We start from the raw sequence: 16,980 nt of genomic DNA on the forward strand, positions 1-16,980 counted from the left end.
AACCAGTTTTCTTTGTGATGCAGTTTGTGCTTGATTCCAGCTCCCCCAACTTATTCAGTAATTTCTTTCACCTCTTTTTGCTCTGATTTCTCTGCTGTGTAGGTGAATCAGAAAATACCCCACCCCCTGTTCTAGGTTTAGCTGCCAACACCCTTCCTCCAGACCCTGTGACCTCTACTGCTCCTGCTGATTCCTTCAATGGTATTTCAGAGAATCACAGTACCATCGTGTCTCGTTTATAACTGTTCTAATCACTGTAATCCATCCACTGATCTTGTTCTTCTTAACCACTGTTTTCTTATTATTTCAGTCTGGTACTCTACAGCATTACCCTTAGTGATGTAGACCAGTGTCTTAATTTCCTTTTAATTTTGCCATGGTGGAGCAGTGCATGCCTCATGTTCCAGCACAGTAGAGGCATTTCATGGTTTTCTCAGTAACTATAGACTTCTGCTGCTCAGATTCTCTTTATTTTTTTTTTTTATTCTGTGGGTGCTCTGTGTGTGTGTATAATTACATGTATATTTGACAGTTCTAATGGATGTGCACAGGGTGCTGTTGACAAAAATTTCAGTTGCACAGTAAGAAAATGTGTTATGAAGACCATGTTTCATCAAAACAGCCCTCTTTTTCCATCTCAAGGGCGGGCCTTCTTCTGCAATATTTTGAAAACAAGCAAATTTGGTACAAACAGCCGTGTTAGTTTTTCAGCTTCCTAGAATGAATTTTGACCAAGCTGGTATTTGTAACAAACTCAAGTGGTTGGCTTTGTTTAAGCAATCATGTTTTATATTGTTCAGGTTTGGTTTGTTCTTGTAGGTTTGTTTTGAGGGGTTTTTTTCGGGGTTTGTTTTTGGTTTTTGGTTTTTTTTTTTTGGTGGGTTTTATTTGTGGTTTGGTTTTTTTTTTTTAATTGTTATTCCCATAAAAGGGCTCTGAAGTAGATGAGTTCTCCAAAATAACAAATGGATTGCATATAGGATTTCAAATTGAAAATGTGATTTGATTTGATTGCAAATGTACTTGGTGTTTTGAAAAGAAAACACAGCCTGTGCTTTTGAGAAGTAGATTCCTTCTCTCCCCCAAAGGAGGAGTTAAGCATGGCTATTACTCCTGCAGAATTCACAGTAAATATTGTTCTGCCTATGATCTCAGAGAACTAATATTTCTGTGCAAACAGATTCAGTTTTTTTACTGATTGTTGTTCATGTGCAAAGCTATTTGCCTGTGCAACTGATGTTTTGCAACATACCAGCATTATATCTGCTTTATTTAAAAAGGAAATGTAGTGAATTGCATTGTTTACTGTAGTAGATGGAGGCAAATCTTAGAAACCACATTATGACAATGATTTGATGGACATAATAGGGACTGCAGTAACTTAGGAGGTGCAGAATTAGGGTCACGTACATGTCTAGCTGAAAATATTTTTGGTTTTGAAATAAATAAAATTCAAATGTAGGGGACAAAGCATCTGTGCTTTTAGCTTCTGAATATCATATCATCAGTGATCATCAGGTACTAGTACTCTGTGCTAATACTTGAGTAAGATTTCTCTTTAATTCAGTTGAATAAATCCCAAGGTAGGAAATGGATATTAAGCTCAAACAGATTTTATCAAATTGTATGTCAGAAGAAAAATACCAAAAAACCTGTCTAGGTTTTTTTGTTGGTTTGGATTTTTTTTTTCTTTTTTTTTTCTTTTTTTTTTCTTTTTTTTTTTCTTTTTTTTCCTTTTTTTTCTCTATTTTTTCCTTTTTTTTTCCTTTTTTTTTTCCTTTTTTTTTCCTTTTTTCTTCCTTTTTTTTTTTCTTTTTTTTTCCTTTTTTTTCTCTATTTTTTCCTTTTTTTTTCCTTTTTTCTTCCTTTTTTTTTTTCTTTTTTTTTCCTTTTTTTTCTCTATTTTTTCCTTTTTTTTTCCTTTTTTTTTCCTTTTTTTTTTTTTTTTTTTTTCCTATTTTGGTTCTTCCCAAGCACAAAAGATAAAGACAAATGGCTGATGCTGGCTTAGTCATTAAAACAGTGAGGTCTCATGTAGATAGACAAATGTTGGTTATGTCATTTTCTTATTAGAGCAATGTCTCATGTGAACTTCAGCTCATCCAGACTGAAGGTAGAGGGGAGGGGGAATGCAGATGAGTTCATGTATGCAGTTTGTTTTCTTTGGGTAACTTTATGCTGGTGCTGATATATAATTATTTATCAGTGTCAGTATAAAAAAAAAGCTTTTGTGAAACTAGAATGTTAAATTCACAAGCAGAAAAGTTGCATGCCAAAGTATATGTCATAGGTGCTGGTCCTCAGCGGTCAGGAAGAGCTCATCTCATGCCAAGTCAGTGCTGTGATCAGTGCAAGGGCCACGAGAACAAATGCAAGGTTAATTTTTGGAGTTTAATAACACTGTGGTGTGAATACAAATTTCTTCAATGCGTTTCTCTGCAGCATGTGACAAACTTTCAGCTTCTACAATGAATCTGCCCAAGCAAATGGAGTCGCCGATCAGTAAACGCCTCTCGTCCTCCACAGCGGCCATAACGCATTCCCCCGACAGAGGCAAGTGAACACGCTGGTCTCTCCAGCACAAACTCTCCTGCTTAAAGCACTGCTGGTCCACAGAGCTTTGGGGTTTGCTCGTGTCTGTTATTCAAAGGAACTCAAACATCTGAGAGATTCTCTTAATAACATGGTCCTGCAGCCTGTCCCAAGGCTGTGCTGCCATGCTGGAGATCGTAGTCCAGCAACAAATGCCATGGGCTTTTTACTGGTCCTTTTCCAAATTCTGATACTCCAGCAAATCTGGTTGTAAATGCAGGCTGTAACTGCAGCAATTTCCTATAACTGCACTGCTTGTGACCTCCTATCAAAATAAGGAAAAACAAGCAAAGCAAAGGTGTGGCCTGGCAGTAGATGTGGGATGTTCCATATGCAGGGATATGTCTGATGAGCCACCTGGGAGACTGCAATCTGGTGACCAGAGTTTAGAGCCCGTTAATTTCTTATGAAACTCTGATCCTCAAGTGACTCCACAGAAGATGATCATCTTGTAGGATTAGTGGTTGCTAAACACTACAAAGAGCACTGAAGGGTTTATCTCACTGTGAACTGTTTGGATTTTTTTAGGATTATTTTGTGTTTGCTTATTTCTTTCTACCCAATTTTTTTTACGTCTAATGGGAAAAATATATTTACTAAAATCAATTATGAAGGCTTGTTTCTAGAATGAAAAAGAGAAGGTAAATGTATTTTAATTTTTTAATTGCTTAAGCTCATCAGAAGCTTTGAGGTTATTATGACAGATGGCTATATATACATGTAATAGGAACATCTATATATATATATATATATATATATATATATATCTTATATAGTTGACACTTATTTTTATGGAGCAGGAAGTAATGCAGGCATATTGTATAAATAAGGCTTACGTAACATGGTGAGATGGCAGATTTCAAATGCAGTCCCAGCACAGGTGGCACATTAGTGAGCAGCTGTGCAGATCTACCAAGTGTTTTACCTTTCCTGCTGGGGAAGAGGATAAACTTTTTTCTTGCTGAGTCATGAAAGCAACCATTTTGCAGAATGGAACATGCCTCTGAGTAAAAACAAAATACAACATGATCTTAACCTTACTGTGTGTAGTGTATAAGTGGGAAACTTAAAACAATGGCCAAATTAGAAGGTTTTTTTCAGAGGGAATGAAAATTATTTTCAAGTATTCTAAATCTCAAAAAGTTCAAGTATTTTTTGTTATTTCATTTAATCATTTCATCATTTTGTTTCAGTTATTTTAATGTAACATTGTTTTATTTCTTTGCATTTTAAATTTTATTTTATTTGCTCCCATCCTTCAGCTCACCGCATGCATCTTAGTCCAATGGAAAACTTTATTGTTTCTCGACTGCTGACTCCCACACAGTCATCTTTAGCCAGAAGCAGAAGTACATTAATGCTTTCTGAGCAGTACAATACTCCAGGTAAAAATGTGACTTCCTCACTTTGAAACCATTGAGGTTTGTGTTCAGCTGCATTTATGTAGCTGATGGCACAAACGGAGTACTATGAAACAAATGGCAATTTACAGGACAGTACAAAATCAATGATGAACTAAGTTGTTTCAGATAACAGTGTATTTAAAATCTTTGAAAAGCACATTACCTTTTCTGTGCTATTCTGAATATCTGTTTTAGAAAAAAAATCATTAAAACTGCAGACTATAAAAAAAATAATATATTCATTTAAGAAACAGGTTTTTAGACAAGGATGTGACAACTCTCAGAGGCTTTGATTGATTTATTAACGTCAGCCCTGTCATACCCAAATAGCATGTAGAACAAAAATCCCAGTGCACCATTGAGTCTTAATTATGTTTACCAGGTCTTAATTATTTTACCACTTTCTATATCTATCTCTTAAGTATGCCTTTAGCTGTGTGTATTTGACACCTATATATATGTATAGGTGTAAATACACATACGGAAAACCAGACTGATTGATAGGAAGGTGTCAGTTCCAGAAATTATTGATCTTTAAGGGATGATAGCTACCATTCCTATGTGTAAAGTGTAGACTAATAAAACCATTATTTTGCAAACATTTTTGCATACAAAAATAATGTTTCCAGTCCTGCTAATACTTGGACAATACCTGACTTTGAGTAGTTTCTGCTTATAAAGTCATACTTGGTGATAGCATTGGCTGAAACAAGACAAAAGTTTAACAGCCCTTTTTACTTGTAATAGAACACACAAACAAAAAAAGAGCCCCAAAGCATGCACCCAAATGTCTGTCTGCAAAAAGAAACACTTTTCCAAGATTAAACTATTTAGACTATAAAAGACTGATCATCTTTATGATGGGTGTTTTCACACATCTTGGTTAAAATGGGCTTCAGTTCTACATCTGTGCTTTTCATGCAAAGCTATTTAAAAATGAATTTCTAAGTAAACCTGCTTTCCCTTGTGCATTACTTCTCTGTTCAGTGCATAGGGACATTGATACTGAATGCCTCTAAAATTGCTTCCCTTGTTTCTACATTAAAAACAGCCTCTACTGGAAGCAGAAATGTTTTCATATAGTACTTGAGAAAGTGCCCAATTTGATTACTGCTCAGGGACCAGCAACTGTCAAGAGTGAGCAAAACCCAAGTCAAAATTAGATCAGTACATTCTGCTTAAGATTTTAAGCTGAATTGCTGAGGCCACCTGTGGTTGATTTTTTTTTTTCTCCTGTTTTGTATTTGATATCAAAGAAATCAATAAGGATTACTTTTGTCCTTCTTTGCTCATTTTGGTTGTAAACTCTCATGTTTATCTCTTCATCACAGGATCTTTAAAGTAATACACTGGCATGTCTGACAAGGGTACAATTTGTTCTGAAAACTGCTTTTTCATTGAGCTGAAACAGGGCAGCTGATTTTGGAAAGAGCTTTTTGAGCAAGCATCCTCTTGTCATTTCCTCACAAGGCAATCAGGCTGTAGCACGGGTTGAAAACAACAATCTCAGAGGCCATTGACATTTTGTCAGTAATTGCCAGCCAAACAGTTGAGGGACGTCTCCCATTTGTCATGTACTTCTCACCATAGAAGTCACTTCTGAATAAGGAAGAGGGATCTTCCTTACCAGGAGCTCATGCTGTGCCTCCTGTCTTTATGCTGGGGTCAAAATTGCTCTGCTACTGCATTTTCTGTATGCTTAGAAATGAGGAGCCTCAATTTCAGACTCTACAGCAACACATTATTAATGTCACACGAAGTCAAGATATTCAGGCAAACAATTGTTACTGGATGCATAATTCATTCTTTTAACAGTTGAAGTAAAAATATTTATCTTAGGCAGCTTTTAAGTTTCTGAATGTTTTTATTAATAGACAGTGACCTGATGCCAGTTGGTTGGAAAGTGGGCCAAAGAGTACAAAGGTCCAGTTAAACTTCAAAGTATTCAAAAAGACTTCATAAAAATTTTATTAGGGCTGTCTCTAGTAAAAAATTTGGGAATGTGACTTTCTTTACATTAGTGCATAATTGCTATTTTTTCAAAGTCAATACCCCTCTTGACTTTAGTTGACTAAAATTGGAAACATTCTATCACTTGATTGCAATTAGTGTCTGTCTTATTGATAGAACATATACTCTGTTGATTGTTCTACATGTATGTGAAAGTTTCATCTCAGAAGGCAATATGAGCAAAATCAGGAGTAAAAAATCCTGATCATATTGCAAGTAAAACAAGCTGCCCTATAAGTTGTAATGCATGTGTCATGCTCAAATTTATGTCTCTCTCAAATAACTGAAATACCTATAGCAGCATTTAGTTTAGATTTGGGGGGGAGGTTTGTTAATTTTTTGTTTGAATATTATTTGGAAAGTAATTAATTAGGAGCCTTTGCATGTTTAGGGTTTAAAAAAGACAAAACTCCCTATGCTTCTGTCACCTTTCCTGTTTTGCAGTATGCATTCAAAAGTCACCCAGTTAGCATTATCTGCTTACTCTTTATCATATGCAAAGGAAGCTGGACTTCTTAGAAGAAAAAAGAATCCCAGTATTAGTCAATTGGTGATTCAAAAGATATATGAAGAAAAGAGTATTCTATTTTAGAGAATTTTTTCCTATAAAATGTTTCAGTTGAGACAGTTTTAATAAACATGGGATCATGTTGAATGCATTGTATTGCGATATTTTAAAACACTGAAAACCACTTTAAAACTACTTTTGAACATTATAACATAAAAGTATGCTGTTTTCTCCCCTCCTTTACTTCCTCTATCCGTGCTCCTTTTTGCTCTTGCTATTGTACTATAACTCTTTAGTATTCCATATCTGTCCTCGTGTAGCACCAGCTAGTCCTCTTAAATCTCCCTACAAGCCTTCCCCCACCCGAAGCACTGACAGGAAGAAGGCAACTTCACCCTCCACTGCCAATGCCATGAAAGGGGCACCTGCAGCTGAAGTTACTCAGGTGAGTTTGTAATGGTTTTGATCTCACTGCTGGGTAAACTGATGCAGCTTCTGCTTGTTAGCTTTCCTTTTACATGAATACAAATGAAGTGTTTCCCCTGCTATAGGAAACAGCAGTAGAAAAGTAAGCCCTGCCAACACCTGTTGCCTTTGTGCTCCTGTTAAGGAGTATTTTAATATCTTCTTCCTCTTGGGAATCAGTGCTGAGTGCTGGTATTGGAACACCAACACCCCTGTTTTCAGAGAACTGAGGCACTGAAGTGTATGGTTTTGGACTTGCTTATAACTTCTGGGAATGGGGATGACAAATAGAATTCCCTCCTGAGTATGACTGTCCAGGCTTGCTGGTTAATGATAAAACTTCATATATTTCAGAAATTTCCCAAGTGTATTGATAATGCCTTTGTTTTACACCATTTGCTTTAACTCTTTCTGTGGACATTTTTAATGCTGTTTGCTTAAAAGATGCATTAGCGATCCATTGTAGTTTCCAGAAAAGAAAAATCAAGTCACTCACCTTTGCTGAGTCTACACAGCTTAAGGCATGCTTTAAAAAAATTCTGTTAGGGCTATAATATTCACGTAAGGTCCTGTATCTTATAATACTTAATGGTAGGGGGATTCATGCCATGTAAATTAGCTGCAAGTATCCCTCCTGAGTATGACTATCTGAAATATATGAGCAAGCTTCATATATTTCACAAATTCCCCAAGTGTATTGATAATGCCTTTGTTTTCCACCATTTGCTTTAACTCTTTCTGTGGACATTTTTAATGCTGTTTGCTTAAAAGATGCATTAGCGATCCATTGTAGTTTCCAGAAAAGAAAAATCAAGTCACTCACCTTTGCTGAGTCTACACAGCTTAAGGCATGCTTTAAAAAAATTCTGTTAGGGCTATAATATTCACGTAAGGTCCTGTATCTTATAATACTTAATGATGGGGGGATTCATGCCATGTAAATTAGCTGCAAGTGAGAGAACCAAAGCTGGGAATAAGGACTTGTGTAGTGTCATTCTTAGGTGTCATTCAGTGTTACATGCAGCAACATTTCTCTGAGATGCCTGTTTGCACTGCTGATCTTATCTAAGCAGGAGCATATGGATGATTTTGAAGATTTCACCCAGTGCCACCACCCCTCCCAAGAACTCTTGCAGAGGCTCTGATGTGTGTTACTTATCTGAAATTTGCATGCTCTGCCCGTGCAAGACAGGGGTGGGTGTGTGCTATGTCTACGTAAAATAAAAAACTATTAATACCACCTTACTTGTGAGCTGCCTGTTTAAAAAGCTTTTACAAGTGTGCCACACAAATCTCTTTATATGCCATCCTGCTAATAAAACAATCAAATGCATTTTGATTTATTGATCCTAATTATGGAAATTAAAATGAACTGTGCTTCTAGACTGAGAAGATAAAGAAGGAGAAGCGGCCTGCAACACCTGGTTCATCTTCTGGTATGGGATCTCCTCTGAGAAGGTCTGATTCTCCTGCTGCCATGTCCAGAAGATCTGCATCGCCTGCAACACCTAAGTATGCTTTTCTTATTAGTGGAAAAATATCCTGTGAATTTTTCATTACCTCTAAATAAGGCATAGATTCTTCCTTCCAAAGGAACTCCCTTTGAAGCGTTGTATAAAATCTAGTTAATTTATGAAATATGCACAAATACAGATGGGTGAGAGGAGAGGTGTAGATGGCAAATCTGATATCTGTAATAGTGTTAGTACCCACTAGAGACAGCTCTCTCTACCTTTCCTCAGTCTTGAAATTACAGTGCATTTCATTATTCATATGAAATTTTACTTCATATTTATATTTAAATATGGGGGGGTTTTTTGTTTGGTTTTGAAGAAACTGCCTAATGTGAAGAAATGCACTCATCATGAATACTAACTAGAAATTCCAGCATTTAATATATGCATTTCCTATTGTTGGCATGACCATCTGGTGCCATAAATACACTTAACTATGTGTCATCTAAACCATTAGTTTTAACCTTTGCTCATTTGCAGACCTCTGTGGTTTTGTTGCCTTATTTTTTTAATTCAGAGCTGTGGATCTATAGCTTATCTGGGCTTGCTGTCAACTGACTTGCTTTTCTTGATTGTCTTTTGCTGAAAACTGTTTTATGTGTACCACAGCTTGAAACTCAAGTCTAAGCAAATGGGTCTCCAGGTTTCTTAGAGCAGAATATTAAGTCTGGCTCTAATGTAGGAGTATGCTAAAGCAGTCCTCGTCTACAGTACTTGCCTAATTTATTTGGCTGGTTGATTGTTTTGGACTTTCTCTTAGACCTTGTTTGTGGGTGCCACTTCTGTCTTGAAAATTGTCTTATTTATCTTTTTTAATCTGAAGCTGGCCATATTTTGAACCAGGCTTGATGATCCCCTTTCTGACAGATTTCTTCTGCCTGAAAAACCAGCTGGTGTTCCTTTTCTCTTTCAGCTCTGAGGGCATAGCCCTTTAGTGGGGGATGATTTTGTGTGAATCTGATGTTAGACAACATAAGGAAACCATCTGACTCTCAGCATTTTCTGGTTTAGACATCCCCTTGCATGTAACTGGGACACTGCATTTCTTGGTTTTCTTTATAAAGATACAGATTCTCAAACTTTCAATAATATACATGTCATCAGATTCTGTGGTGTGAACTACATCCATTTTATGAATAATTTATTGAAATGCAATGGTAATGACAGTCAGCTTTCTTATTACAGTTTGGGCAGATCATTGTCTACTGGTACTCTGCAATATAAAGTATAAAAAAAAAAAAGTTTGAGCTCTAAGACTGTATATTATACTGCAAGTACTGATATTCCCTGCTCAGAATACATTTTTCAGTTTGTTCAGCCAGTATAAGAGAAAAAAAGAGATCCACCAAGAGACGGATTTATTTAAGCAAAATGATTGGTGGGGAATGAATTAGCTTAGTGTCAAGTGCTGCTTGCTGGGCAAGCAAAGGTTGGTGCAGATCATCAGAGAAATGTCCAGTGCTTAAAAGAAAAAGTTCTTGGGAAGCAGCTCTTTAGTGCTTCATGAAAAAGGTATGCCCAGTCTTAATTTGAAGCACTAATTTCCATAAAAGATTAGGAAATGATAGAGAATTTTTTCCAGAGGTGCAAATTATAATAAACTTTGTACAGTGAAATGTTTTCATGCCTATAAGGAATACTGTTTCTTCTTCTAAAAACAGCTGCTGCATGGAGGAATTAAGAAGCCTGCTGGTGGGTGTCTCTGTGATTGTGAACCACAGTAGTGATCCCTTTTTTCACACCCCTCCTTCTCTTTCTCAAGGGAATATGATTCTGACCATGGCTAGGAATGTATTGCCGAGCATTTAATCTTAACATGGCCCAATTAGAACACCCTTCTTGACCTTATGAGAGATACAGTAAATGGAGTTTAAATCCATGTTTATTACTGATTGCAGAGAGTTTTGCTTCAGCACTTTCAAAACTTCCCCTCATAATTCTAAAATTAAAAGTGTCCTAATGACCATATTGTATTATTATGTATAGATTATAATAGTGATAATATATGCATTTTTCATGCAACTCAAATTCCACTGTTAATTTTCATTGAGGAGATAGGCTTTTGGAACCTTCCTTTAGATTGTATAATCTTTACTGCCTGTATTTAAATCCACTAACCAGCAAGATCATTATCTGACATTCAAGTATAATTTTAGTCTGACTAAATAAATATACACTCATTCTTCTTGCAAACCTAACAATCTTTTACATGTTTAATCATTCTCCTTCTAGCACACTATATGACTGAAAAAATACCCTGGAAGAAATAAGAATACATATTGTACAGCATTAGAAGTTAGTGATCCTGCATAGCACCTTAACCTGTAAAGCTGTTGAGGAAAGAATCAAGTATAGCCAGTACATGACAATTAGCTGTATGCATTTCTTTTCTTAAGAATATGTGACTTGGCATTCAAGTTTTCTTGGTATTGTTCTAGTTACCAGTTCTTCACAGTTGTCATCTTGGTTTCTGAGTGGGCAGTAACTTGTCTTCTCAATACGTTATTTCATTATTTATTAAATAAAAGGTGCCTTTAATCATGGTAAAGTAACTGAAGCAGGATCAAACAAGACAATAAAATTTCAGCCTAAAGAGACCCACTGATTAATGGTGGAAGAGAGTTTATTTATGTAATTACTGCAGTAATTACATAAATAAAATACTAGTGTTTTGGACAGGCAAATTTTACTGAGAAAGCAGAAAAGGTCAGCCCAAAAACATAATATCTGAGACGAGTGAACAGATACAGATATAAAAAGGAGAAAAGGGGAAAAAATCAAAATGTGCTGAACAACAATTAAAAGCAGGGAAGGAATTCAAAACATGATGTTATTTGGAAAAGTAAATACGTCAAGAATTGTCACAGAAAGAAATCCAAAACTATTATTTTGAATCTTAATGTGGATAAGATGAAAGTTAATGGATTAGAGTGTTTGAACAATTAGGAAATTGTTTTTAATCTTTTTCAATTGCTATTGGATACTGATGGTGCAAAGTGTTCATTTTCTTCAGATCTTTCACAGGATCAATAATAACAGGATGAGAGGTTTCAGTAATTTTTTGTTTTATGCTTCATCTTGGAAAATCTGTACATTAATTTGATTATTCTTGCAGTATCCCTCAGAGAATAGGTAAGTGTGCTTTCTTATAGATCAGGAAGGCAATAAAGCCTGTGTCCTTCACATGTCTTTGGGTAAATAGTCCCTAAATAAATCAATAGCACCTGACTGAATCAAGGAAGTAGGATTTAGTTTTAAGTATCTTCAGATGAGCCACAGTGTAAGCCATGGAATAAAACTCAAAGCTCTGACAAGCCTCTGTATCACGTTCTTTTGCCAAAGCATAACCTCATGAGAGAAGGAGAAAGGAGGAAGGTGACTGATGGGTGGTGCTGCTTATGGGTGGTGGTTCATGTTCCTTTCCAGATCCAGGTTGGTCATTGTCCTTTGCTCATGGTTTCACTAACTGAACCCCTCACCTGGCGGGCCTGTTGGGTGACAGCCCCCTGTAGCTTTTGATGTCAGAAATGTATGTGCATGCTCAGTCAAATTGCAGAATACTGATGGAATATGAACCTAGACTAGTAGGAAAAAAAGTGCCCCTCAAACTTGTAAAATGTTTAAAAATGAGTTATTGGAAAGGTGTCTGCATGTGGTGAATTCCCCACAGAAGTAGCTTCTATGTCCTGCAGTGACCCATTTTTGATTTTTACTTTGTATGTGCTACATTTACTACTCCTAGGTTTTGTGTTGACTTGGAAAGATAAAAACAGTGGGTAGAATGTTGGATCAAGAGTGTTTTGAGGGATTTTTCAGCAGTTCGCTAGATAACAGGCTGGTTCACCATTTAAAAATATCTGTAATAATTCAACTATTCAAAAGACTATTCTACAGACCTATGCTGAGTTTTTTTCTTTTTTAAGAAATGTGAAAGTGAAATGAATCTGTCTTTGGTTACAAAAGATCAAAACTAAGAGTGAAAGAAAGCTGCTTTTGAGAAAGTGTCACAGAGCAAAAATAGCTTGGATCAGAGCAATGTCAGAAAGCAGGCTTGAGAACATGCGGGTCCTTGGTGTGGTTTCAGCAGAGTTTTTGTTGAATTAATGGGGAGAAAGGAGAAAAATAATGCATCTCTGGCATTGCTGAAGATTTCTGATTTACAGTCAGCCTCATGGACAGCTATAATCAGTGACCTGCCACAGAGCTGGCTTTTCAGGAGAGCATGCTGTTCTCTGCCCTGCTCTTTATGGCCAGAGCTGGGTGTGACATCTGATTTGTGTGCCACATGTGTTTTATTTTCTCTGCTTAGCAAAAGTAAGCTCAGAACCCCTCACCTGCTCTTCCTGAGACATTGTCCTGCAGAATGGACTATCCCTTTTGTAATTAAATAGGAGCCATGGTAATTAAGAATCAGTGGATCCTCATTGGTAGAGGTTCTAGCAGAGCATGTAGGGGGCAGCTTCTTTCATGCTGCTGCCCTCATGTCAGCTCAGGGCAGTTAGGTGAGAAAACTAATGTCTTCTTGGAGAGAGGAAGGTGCTTCTGTATCCCCCTGTAAAATCCAGTTACTGAGAATGAGTAAGCTGTCTGACCACTGACATGCTACCACTTCTTGGACTTCAGTGATTTGTTATCTTAATTCTCTGATCCTTATCAGGCATAATTCTGTGTTTCCCACTTTATTACCATGATGTAAACCTAAAAAGATTTCTATACAAGTGACTATAATTTTTTTCTTCTTAGTATCCCTAAGAGAATAGGTAAGTGTGCTTTCTTATAGATCAGGAAGGCAATAAAGCCTGTGTCCTTCACATGTCTTTGGGTAAATAGTCCCTAAATAAATCAATAGCATCTGACTGAATCAAGGAAGTAGGATTTAGTTTTAAGTATCTTCAGATGAGCCACAGTGTAAGCCATGGAATAAAACTCAAAGCTCTGACAAGCCTCTGTATCACGTTCTTTTGCCAAAGCATAACCTCATGAGAGAAGGAGGAAGGTGACTGATGGGTGGTGCTGCTTATGGGTGGTGGTTCATGTTCCTTTCCAGATCCAGGTTGGTCATTGTCCTTTGCTCATGGTTTCACTAACTGAACCCCTCACCTGGCGGGCCTGTTGGGTGACAGCCCCCTGTAGCTTGGGGGAAACACTTTTGATGTCAGAAATTAATGTGCATGCTCAGTCAAATTGCAGAATACTGATGGAATATGAACCTAGACTAGTAGAAAAAATAGTGCCCCTCAAACTTGTAAAATGTTTAAAAATGAGTTATTGGAAAGGTGTCTGCATGTGGTGAATTCCCCACAGAAGTAGCTTCTATGTTCTGCAGTGACCCATTTTTGATTTTTACTTTGTATGTGCTACATTTACTACTCTTAGTTTTTGTGTTGACTTGGAAAGATAAAAACAGTGGGTAGAATGTTGGATCAAGAGTGTTTTGAGGGATTTTTCAGCAGTTCGCTAGATAACAGGCTGGTTCACCATTTAAAAATATCTGTAATAATTCAACTATTCAAAAGACTATTCTACAGACCTATGCTGAGTTTTTTTCTTTTTTAAGAAATGTGAAAGTGAAATGAATCTGTCTTTGGTTACAAAAGATCAAAACTAAGAGTGAAAGAAAGCTGCTTTTGAGAAAGTGTCACAGGTAGAGCAAAAATAGCTTGGATCAGAGCAATGTCAGAAAGCAGGCTTGAGAACATGCGGGTCCTTGGTGTGGTTTCAGCAGAGTTTTTGTTGAATTAATGAGGAGAAAGGAGGAAAATAATGCATCTCTGGCATTGCTGAAGATTTCTGATTTACAGTCAGCCTCATGGACAGCTATAATCAGTGACCTGCCACAGAGCTGGCTTTTCAGGAGAGCATGCTGTTCTCTGCCCTGCTCTTTATGGCCAGAGCTGGGTGTGACATCTGATTTGTGTGCCACATGTGTTTTATTTTCTCTGCTTAGCAAAAGTAAGCTCAGAACCCCTCACCTGCTCTTCCTGAGACATTGTTCTGCAGAATGGACTATCCCTTTCATAATTAAATAGGAGCCATGGTAATTAAGAATCAGTGGATGCTCATTGATAGAGGTTCTAGCAGAGCATGTAGGGGGCAGCTTCTTTCATGCTGCTGCCCTCATGTCAGCTCAGGGCAGTTAGGTGAGAAAACTAATGTCTTCTTGGAGAGAGGAAGGTGCTTCTGTATCCCCCTGTAAAATCCAGTTACTGAGAATGAGTAAGCTGTCTGACCACTGACATGCTACCACTTCTTGTACTTCAGTGATTTGTTATCTTAATTCTCTTATCCTTATCAGGGATAATTCTGTGTTTCCTACTTTCTTACCATGATTTAAACCTAAAAAGGCTTCTATACAAGTGACTATAATTTTTTTCTTCTTAATAATTCCATTTTTCTGCCTTTTCAGTCAAGTTTGGCTCTTTTTGGTGTAAAACAGCATAACTTAAATGTTATTTAGGAGGAGTGCTTTTTCCAGTAACAATTCTGCCTGAGTCAAGGAATGTTAAAGATGCTGAGTTGAGAGTATGTTTTAAATACAATTAAAATACAATGTTAATTTAATACTTTCTACTGGCATCCAGTAAATTATATAAAAATTCTGAAAAAATATTCTTATTCCTGATGGGCTTTTTCAGCTTTGCACTTCACACACTGCATTATTCTCATCCTTGCAGTAATCAGTCTTCTATGTTTCTCACTTTTAGCTACTTTGTATGAAACTACTATTTTCTTGTTGTTCTGGTCTAAGAGCCTGTAGCACTTCGGTTAAAAAAAATTACTGTAAGTCTAAAAGTTCAAAGATGCAGTAGCTAAATAATACATTCAGCACATGTTTCTGATCCACCAGCTGAGTTGTACAACCAGTCTGCTCTAATGCCTGTGCAGTGCAAGATATGTGGCTCTCATGACTAGACTCCTTCCTACCGACCTCTTTGATTGTCATGTCTTTATTAGAGAACAATTACTTCTCTACTAATACTGAGAATGACTCAGCCTTAGTTATTAGCCTGTTTTGCTCCTTCTGTCACAACAAGTTAAATCAAAAGCATTGCAAGGAACGTGCGGTAAAGTTGGAAATGTGAACCAAAGACAGCGAGAAGGGACTCTGCTTTGAAGTGTCTAATTAGCAAGAAACACCCTCTGTGCTGCAGAAAAATATGAGAAAAATGTTTTCTGTTTACCAATTATATTTTTATGAAATACAGTTGGAAATTACTGCAGTGATGAGGCACATGTGAGATATACATGTGTAGGTGGGGCCTTGAAATCTGCCTTTGCTGTCAGAAGGACCTGGAATTGCATCTGTAACCTAAAGAGGAATCTGAAGACAATGCTAAAACCGGATTTGGTCAACCCAACCAAACTCACTGGCTTCTCTCATTGCTGTTTTCTTCAATAACTGAAATCAGACTTGCTTGTTTACATCTTCCAAAGCCTACTTCTGTCATGGAACAGCAGGAGTCATGGGTGGCAGCAGGACAGACAAGGACAGGGACCTTGCCCATAGCATCCCATCCCATGGCAGGCAAAAGAGGTGACCAGGGTTTACCAAGAGCCCAGTGACAGCCAACAAAGGCCTTACTGAGGCAAGTGCAAGGACAAGCCAGGACATCATGTCAGGATCAGCAGGTTGGGAAGCTAAGAAGAACAGGCTTACCTACAGCTGAGCTCAGCCAAGGACCAAGGGCGAGGAGCTGAGCTGACAGGGAGCTCCTGGGCCTGCGGGCAGGGGGTACCTGAGCTGAACTTCGAATTTAGTTGGGTGCTACTGTTCCTGCAGCCCGAGGGCTTTTGGACTCTGTGGTGGCTCTTCAGTGGGAGTAAGAGAGTAAGGATGGTGCAATACTCTGCAGTGTTTTCCTCCCCACAAACCAGGCAGCTCTGAGTGAGCTCCTTGTAGTCTAATGTCTCAACATCTTTCAAATGCAGTCTAATATGGTAGAAAAGAGCCCTTTTTTCTACAGAATTCATGAGTTTGGGAAGGAGTTATATAAGATATCTTATTTTTATTGTCTGTTCTGTAATGCAAATACTGTTCTAGTTATAATAGTCTCTGACCACACAATACTATAGTTAGATCTATACAAACCTTGGCACTCCAGTCCATTAATTTTTAGCTGCTGATCATGTTTTTCTTGTTTGTGGTCTGCCAGAATGAGTGTATAGTCCGGAAAGCATGTTATGGTATATGAAGCTCTATATAGTGTAGATTAAAAAAGTGATAAGGGATAATACATTTATATCATAATTGCATATCCAGGAAGAAGGTTAGAAATACATGTGTAACGTTCACTTTAATGTAAGATAATTTATTCTAATGAGACTCACATAAATCATTATTTTAAGATTGTAATCTCTTTATTCTTATACTACTTAGTCACACATCCCAGCCTTTCTTAATGTTATAAGTGCTAGTTACTGGTGTTACATGAATAATGAATAGTATTCATGTGTAGTTTTATGTTTCCTGGTAATCTGTTCTCTTTAT

At 37.2% G+C, this 16,980-nt stretch overlaps 1 protein-coding gene across 6 annotated transcripts in view; it reads left to right on the forward strand.

Annotated features, from left to right (window-relative positions):
- MAP7D2 (MAP7 domain containing 2) overlaps window positions 1-16,980 on the forward strand; it is an 85,639-nt gene that overhangs the window by 56,337 nt on the left and 12,322 nt on the right. For 3 of the 6 annotated variants that reach the window (XR_005628088.1, XR_005628092.1, XM_039714410.1), the window contains 5 exons: window positions 103-201; window positions 2,443-2,553; window positions 3,855-3,977; window positions 6,810-6,958; window positions 8,363-8,490. Coding sequence is in view for 1 of the 6 variants with exons in the window: in XM_039714410.1 (XP_039570344.1) it covers window positions 103-201; window positions 2,443-2,553; window positions 3,855-3,977; window positions 6,810-6,958; window positions 8,363-8,490 (610 nt within the window). In the remaining 5 variants the exon portion in view is untranslated. The remainder of the gene's footprint in view (window positions 1-102; window positions 202-2,442; window positions 2,554-3,854; window positions 3,978-6,809; window positions 6,959-8,362; window positions 8,491-16,980) is intronic. The other 3 variants (XR_005628090.1, XR_005628089.1, XR_005628091.1) reach the window with 3 other exon arrangements.

The sequence above is a fragment of the Passer montanus genome, unplaced genomic scaffold (assembly GCF_014805655.1).
Source record: "Passer montanus isolate IOZ18808 unplaced genomic scaffold, ASM1480565v1 scaffold3, whole genome shotgun sequence".
Classification (NCBI taxonomy): Eukaryota; Metazoa; Chordata; class Aves; order Passeriformes; family Passeridae; genus Passer; species Passer montanus.